Consider the following 7,489-nt stretch of genomic DNA (forward strand, 5'->3'; position numbering starts at 1 on the left):
AGGGCAACCCGCCAAGAACGAGGGCTCCTTCCTGCTCCCTCCTGCGTGCACTGTGGGAGAAGGTGAGGGACTGAGGAGAGGAGGAGACGGTGCTGTCAGTGGCGACGAGCGTCTGCAGCGGCGGCGGCGGCCATGAGCTGGAGGAAAGCCGGAGGGGATGGAGGCGTGTCCAAGCGGTGGGCCGTGCTCCTCTGCCTCGGGAGCTTCTGCCTCGGCCTGCTCTTCACCAACAGGTAAACCAGCACCCCCAATTCCCCCTCCCGCTTCTTCAATTTCTCTTCCAGATTCCCAGCTCAGCTCAGCACGCGGAGCTCAGCTCAGCTCCGAGACTAGCTCGAGTTCAGCTGGATCCGCGACGTCTCGCCAGCCTCTGCACCTCGAATTTGTGAGATTAGAGATCGGATGGCTGGCAGATAGGGGGTGTCAAGGCTCGATTTGGGGGTTTCTCGATTCTGTCGGCAGCGTCTTCATTCTGCCCCGCCATCGAATAATCCATGTGTTTTGGCTACTCTGGTCACGCAAAGTCTGATTCTGATGCTGCCGAATTGCGGGTGCGTTAAGTAAGGCTCCATGAATTTAGAAATTCGGTGGGTTTGCTGCCACATCGGGCAATTTTCCCTTACCACAATCGGGGCCGAGTGCGGATGATCCTGCGCAGAATCTCGATATAATTGTAGAGACGAGTTATTATTGCTAGGTGATGTATCCTCCAACATTGAATAACTGTACTCCTACCCAGAACTGTAAAATGTGATCACATCTTAATCTTATGAACGTCTACCTCTGTTCGGTCTCTTGATGAATTGGACTAGTCTTTTCCGTTGCGATGCTATTCGACCGCAAAGTTTAGGAAATGATTCTTGTGCATTCGGATTGCTTGATCCAGAATGTGGACACTGCCTGAGGCAACTGAGGTTCCATTACCGAATCAAAGCGTTGAGGAAGGCAAAGCTCTAGTTGCTGCAGATTGTGGTTCAAAAAAGGTACTGGTGGTGTACTTCTCCCTCCATTAATCTCTGTCAAGTATTCCATAATTGCACATTGATATTCATATTGTACAGCAGCTGCACAAGTCAGTGTTATAAAAGCAGATTGCTGCTGTGTGATGTGTATTGTAAATTTGTTATATTGTACCACCTGCGGTAATTGCTGATACATAGTTTGATTATCATGTGCTGCTAGGTTCAAGAACTGCAAAAATACAAAGATGTGTTACCAGACCAAGATACTCATCATGATGTACAGTACGTACCAAGTTTGTCATTCTTGAGCACATATTTGTTCCTTTATTGAAAGTATCTTTTTACGAAAAAAATGGTTCTGACTGACTGGCATTTCCAAATGTTTTGGTTGTAGGACACTAGATAAGACAATAGCGACCTTAGAGACAGAACTCTCGGCTGCTAGAACCCTGCAAGAGTCATTGCTCAACGGTTCCCCTGTTTCAGAAGACTTCAAAGTTTCTGAGTCGATTGGGAGGAGAAAGTACCGTATGGTGATTGGCATCAATACCGCTTTTAGCAGTCGCAAGAGAAGAGATTCCATACGTTACACCTGGATGCCTCGAGGTTGCTGACGACATTCAACTTTATAGCTAACTTGCTTCGGAACATTTCTTACCCTGCGAACTTTGAAATAACTAATAACAAAGTCTGAAAATAGGTGAGAAAAGGAAACAACTTGAAGAACAGAAGGGGGTCATAATTCGGTTTGTCATCGGTCACAGGTATGGTGCATAAAGATTTTTATGTGCATTTAACTATCAAGGCATGATATTTGAATAGTGAGAAGTTCTAGATTATTTATTTATTCATGGTAATAACGTGTCATAAATTGTACACAGTAACTCTTTTGTCACAACTTTTTTGCCAACGCAGTTGTATATCTTTTGTCATTTTTTTTTGCGAAATGCAACTGCATGATACTCCCTCCGTTCCATAATGTAGTGCGTATAGATTTTTTAGGAAGTCAAACTTCATCTATTTTGACCAAGTATATAGAGAAAAGTATCTACATATATATTATCAAATTCATACCACTGCATACAACACAAGACAGACTTTCATATTATATTAAATTTGTATTATTATTGTTTATATTTTCTATCTAAATAAACTTGGTCAAACTTTGTGATGTTTGACTTTGAGAAAAAACTACGCGCGCTACATTGTGAAGGGAGTATGATTTAGGAGTGGTTTCATCCAACTTTTGAGTTTAGTAATATCCGCATACTGATCTTGAGGCTTGAGGGGTCCTTTTATTTGTTCTTTTCTGCAAGAGAAGGCTGTAGAATAATGGTTGTTAAGTACTGTAGTCTCAGTTTTCCACTTTAAAAGTGGCTTCAGAGTTTGGACAAGGTATTTATCGACGGAGAGGATATTGTTAAAATAATTTTTATGCAATATATAAAGGTTAAGTCATGCATAGCTTATAGTAGTAGACGAGAATGAATGTACGTTTATGGCAAGACATGCATAACCTCATTCTCCACATGATGTGCAGTGCTATAGCAGGCGGAATTATTGATAGAGCAATTGAAGCAGAGGACAGGAAACATGGGGATTTCATGAAGATAGTAAGTTGTTTGTTACTTAAAAGGATATTGGTTTCACATGGGAGTGACGCTGTTATTGTTGCCCTCATTTGGACTGAAATGCTATTTTGTCCTCCCTGTTTACTGTGGTTACAACTTTGTGCAGGATCATGTCGAAGGATACCTTGCCCTATCTGGCAAAACTAAGACATACTTTGCTACAGCTGTTTCATTATGGGATGCAGATTTTTATGTGAAAGTTGATGACGACGTGCATGTGAACATAGGTAAAATCTCTATATTTATGCCCTTTACAGCTCCAAGGTTAGGGGCTAAATGAGTGTGTGCGTCCATCTGTCATTTCTGTACTCAAAGCTCTTATTAATTTCTTGATGATTATCAATGATGTACCCTTTGTATGTGTAGTTAACCACCCTAACTAGGATAATATGCGGCTATTTTTGCATTCCTGTGCGTGAAAAAGGCCTTGACATCCGATCTTTCATTTCCAGCAACGCTTGGACAGATATTGTCCAAACAGGCATGGAAGCCAAGAGTATATATGGGCTGCATGAAATCTGGCCCTGTCCTATCTGAAAAGTAAGTAGTACATTATAGTCCATACATTATATGGATCTCTCCTTCTCTTAGAGTTCAAAGGTGTTAAGATCTGTTGTCTTTTTTTTTCTCCAGGGGTGTGAGATACTATGAGCCTGAGCATTGGAAGTTCGGCGAACCAGGAAATAAGTATTTCCGACATGCTACCGGTCAATTATACGCCATTTCAAAAGATCTAGCAACCTACATATCAATAAACAAGTGAGAAATCATAAGTTCTCATGTAATCTCGCACTTCCATCTTTTATGGTTCTGGTGAAAGCTAATTTTCTTGCTGCAAATTTCCATTTAACGCCAGGCACGTCCTACACAAGTATATAAACGAGGACGTTTCGCTAGGATCTTGGTTCCTCGGGTTAGATGTCGAGCACATCGATGACCGGAGACTCTGTTGCGGTACTCCACCTGGTGAGCTTCCATTACTCCCATGTCTTATAACTCCTTAATTTCCGTGACAATAGCACGTCGATGAGGACATTCAATCACATCCTGAACTCGACTCTGCTCACAGACTGCGAATGGAAAGCTCAGGCAGGGAACACCTGCGCGGCGTCATTCGACTGGAAGTGCAGCGGCATATGCAACTCGGAAGGCAGGATCTGGGAGGTGCACAATAAGTGCGCCGAGGGCGATAAGGCGCTGTGGAATTCCACTTTCTAGCGTGGTCGGAACCCTGACTGAACCAGAAGAAGCTCTCCTCTCCTTCATGTTTGTTAGTTGTTGTATACTAGATCGCCCCACGGTGCTGTGTATGTAATTCATCCTGTAGGTATAGCTGTGGTTTTGACTGTGGGACTGGCTGACACCGACGAAGCGGACCACAATTTTACGTAGCGTCTGTCCGCCGGTGGCGCCGGAGGCGAAGGTGAAGGCGAAGCAGGGTATACGAGCTGTCGCCGCATTCTTTTGGTGGATAAAATGTTGCAGGTGGCCATTCTGTACCGATCTCCTGTGCTGTTTGGCTACCACAGATGTATGACCGAAATAAAACGTCCCTGAATCCTGCATTTCAGTGCATTCTGGACTAGTATTGTGTTTGTAACAGCTGAGGCTCACTCTAAATGAAAGGGAAAATTCATGATCTGCCGTTCCAAAGATTTTGTAAATATGTGATGTGATTTGCCGCTTTACCGAAAAAGGCTTTCACCCTGCTTTATATATAAAGCAAACCACTAGAGCCAAAAGATCTCATAAAGGTTCACACCGCACACACACAAAGTACGAGAGAGGGGCCTGCTAAGGGCACAACTCAACGGGCCCTTGATAAAACGAAAAGAAAGGCGGTGGCTCAGGCCTCCAAGAGGCTAATCCGGCTCGGGAGGTGGCGGAGGAAGCGGCGGCGCCAAGCGGAGTGCCATCACGCGAAGATCTACAATGATGATGTTGATGGCGTCTCGGTCCTGAAGGCGGCTAAGAGGCCGCCAAATCTGCAAATAGCCACATATTTTGAAAGCCGCATCAGTAGCACGTTGAAGAGGCACACAGTGGATCACAATTTTATTACGGACCATTCAAAGCGTCCAAGTTAGAACCCCAATACCCAGTCACGTAATGTGGCGGAAACGCTGTGGAGAGGGCTGGATTTCCGCGAAGAGGTCGGGGAAGTTGTTGTTGCATCAACGTACACCGACCACCTCCCGGAAGCAACTCCAAAAGAATTGCGCGGACACGGACGTGTAGAAGATGTGATTCGAGTCCTCCTCCATCCCACACAAGGGGCATATCCCATCACCAGGGCCATTCCTTTTGAGTACATCCACTCCCGAAGGAACCCGGCCCCGGATCTATTGCCACAGAAAGATCCGAATCTTCAATGGTAGTCTCATCACCTAGATATCAACTATAGGCCCTGGCCAGGAGCGGCCGCTATGGCCTGGTATAGTGATTTGGTGGAGAACCGACCCGAAGAATCCAGATGCCAGAAGACGCGATCGTTTGAGTGATCCACGTTAGATTACTGTAGCGCAATGCACTCCAGAAGGCCGTGCCAAATGGCAAGTTTCGAAGGCCCAAATGGTCGCCGAAACGCGAGGCGCCCTAAGTCAATAAGGGTCACCTCGACGGAGATCCTAGACTCCACCGCGATGGAGAACAAGTCTTGGAATCGAGCAGCGAAGGGGCGATCCCCAACCCACCCGTCGAACCAGAAGAGGGTCGACGCACCCAACCCCACCACGACGGAGGTCCCAATGTGGAGGACCGGAAGCATCTGTATGATGGACTGCCAGAACTGTGTCCCGCGAGACCGCTGACAGAAGGCGAGCGGTTGACCTCGGAGATATTTTTGCTTCGGATGATGTCAAGCCAAAAGGCCGCCCTCCCCATTTGCAATCCGCCACAACCATCGAGTCGGCAGGGCAATATTCATGCGTTTGGACGACATGATTCCGAGCCCGCCCTGGTCACGTGGTTTGCAAATATGGGGCCAGCGAACCATATGGTATTTTTGCTTATCACCCTCGAGAAGAATTTCGTCTGATATTTGATGATCTCATGATGTAAGGTCCCATGAAGGTTGTAGAAATTCATGATGTACAGGAGCGGGCTGGAGAGTGAGGAGTTGACGAGCATGGTCCAAACCACCTTGGACAGCCATATGCCCTACCAAGGTTTGACAATGTGTTGGAGCTTGGCCACATATGGTCATAAGTCGGCCACGAAAAACTGAGTCACTAATGGGTATCCCAGGTAGTATGTAGGGAAGGAACCCATCTAACAGTTAAGCCGGTTAGCAATGCTCTGCCGCTCGGCAGGCGAGTATCCCATAACCATCACTTCGCTCTTGTGAAGTTGATCGTTGGACCGGACATATGTTAAAAGTAGAGAAGAGGATCTAATCCACGTCCCTTACCCCTGAAAGCACGAAACTAAACCCTAATTTCCAAAAATTCCAAATTATGAACTACAACGTCAAATAAAGTCATGAACTGAAAAAAAAAGGTGAGCACAAATGTCAGGCACTTCATCATAGAAAGGCGTAGGAGTCTATGAAAAAAGCAAAAATATCTCATTCCAGAAACAAAATCTGAATTGGTGATAGGGACCGGGCACACCTGTCAGAGGCACCCTGCTCGTGTGCTTGCACGGTTGTGCCGACGCTGCGTGCCCGTAGCGTAGCGCCAGCAAATGGTTTCGTCTCCTTTTTACAATTTTCCCTCCTGTTTTTCCGTTCCCGCCATCGTTTCCCTCCACTGCTCGTTTCGTCGCGTCCGGCCGTATTAAATCTCCCACCCGTCCCCCGCCAATCCTCCCCGCTCCGCACGATTCCGCGCCTCCTCGCCGCAAGCGCCGACGACCGAGCCTCCTTGCCGCTCCCGTCCCCGGCGACGCGATGACCATTGACCGCCGCGCCCGCGCAGCCCCGCGCGCGGAGGAGCGCCCGAGCCACGGCCGCTTCCTCCGCCCCGGCGCGCTCGCCCGGCTCCGGGACTGCAGGATCGTCGCCCGCTCCCTGCGGTCGGCGGCGGCGCGCCTCCCGATCCCGTCCGCCCCTCCGTCCCCCGCGGCGGAGCAGCAGAGGCAGGACGGCGTGCCGCACTTCCTGGTGGGGCCCACGAGGGGCCTCTGCGGCGCGGCGCGGTACCCGCTCAGGAGGAGGATGGCCGCGGCGAGGTGCGTGGTGTTCTTGCCGCCGCCGGAGGCGTTCCTGGACGCGCCCGCGCCGTCGTGGGTCCTCGCCACCGCGCGCTGACGGGGGCCGAGATCAGCCGCGGCCGTGCGTTTAGATTCGCGAGTAGTTAGAACTCTGTGCAGATGGCTCGCTGAACTTTCTTCCTTTCAACAGTTTTAGGATCTGATGCGACTGTTTTAGATCTGCTACCTTTCCGGTCTAATTTTGTTTAGTGGAATTGATCCAAATTTACAAGTTTGTGACTTGCATTTGTAGCTGGGTGCGTTGGTTTTCCTTTGGTTACATAGCTTTCTTAGTTTCTTGTTTTCATATAATAAAGTTGCATCAACCGGTTTCGTCAAGCGAAAAGAATTCTCATCAAACGGATAGAGCAGGACAAATATTTATTTCTGTCTTTGCATATGGATGGACATCGCCAAACAATGAATCTACTTACCTGGAAATGTCAAGGTTTGGGGTTGATTTCGATCGTGGACGAACTAAGCGACTGAGTGAAACAAATAGACAAGGTGAATTGGGGCCTGGGCTTTAGAAGTTGTGTGGTGGTGGATTGTGTTGGAAGGAGTGGAGGGCAAGCACTTTGGTGGAGAGGGAGTGTACATGTGGTAGTAAGGCTATGGTGTTAATACTATATTAATGCTGAAGTGAAATTGGAGGTAAATACATGTAGATTCATTGATTTCTATGGGAGCCTCCCACAAAGCTTA

At 47.6% G+C, this 7,489-nt stretch overlaps 1 protein-coding gene across 1 annotated transcript; it reads left to right on the plus strand.

The window, feature by feature from the left end:
* Window positions 1–4,232, plus strand: LOC123132393 (probable beta-1,3-galactosyltransferase 2). Its single transcript, XM_044552176.1, has 11 exons — window positions 1–233; window positions 887–983; window positions 1,183–1,244; window positions 1,357–1,568; window positions 1,663–1,726; window positions 2,503–2,575; window positions 2,700–2,820; window positions 3,046–3,133; window positions 3,227–3,352; window positions 3,450–3,559; window positions 3,663–4,232. The coding sequence occupies exons 1-11, from the start codon at window positions 133–135 to the stop codon at window positions 3,809–3,811; spliced, it is 1,203 nt and encodes a 400-aa protein (XP_044408111.1). The 5' UTR covers window positions 1–132; the 3' UTR covers window positions 3,812–4,232.
* The last annotated feature ends 3,257 nt before the right edge of the window (window positions 4,233–7,489 follow it).

This window comes from Triticum aestivum, chromosome 6A (assembly GCF_018294505.1).
Source record: "Triticum aestivum cultivar Chinese Spring chromosome 6A, IWGSC CS RefSeq v2.1, whole genome shotgun sequence".
Classification (NCBI taxonomy): domain Eukaryota; kingdom Viridiplantae; phylum Streptophyta; class Magnoliopsida; order Poales; family Poaceae; genus Triticum; species Triticum aestivum.

Coding starts and splice junctions, on each gene's coding strand:
- LOC123132393 (XM_044552176.1), top strand. CDS start 133: ATGAGCTGGAGGAAAGCCGGAGGGGATGGAGGCGTGTCCAAGCGGTGG. Junction 1,245..1,356: donor GATACTCATCATGATGTACA/GTACGTACCAAG, acceptor TTTTGGTTGTAG/GACACTAGATAAGACAATAG. Junction 2,821..3,045: donor CGACGTGCATGTGAACATAG/GTAAAATCTCTA, acceptor TTTCATTTCCAG/CAACGCTTGGACAGATATTG.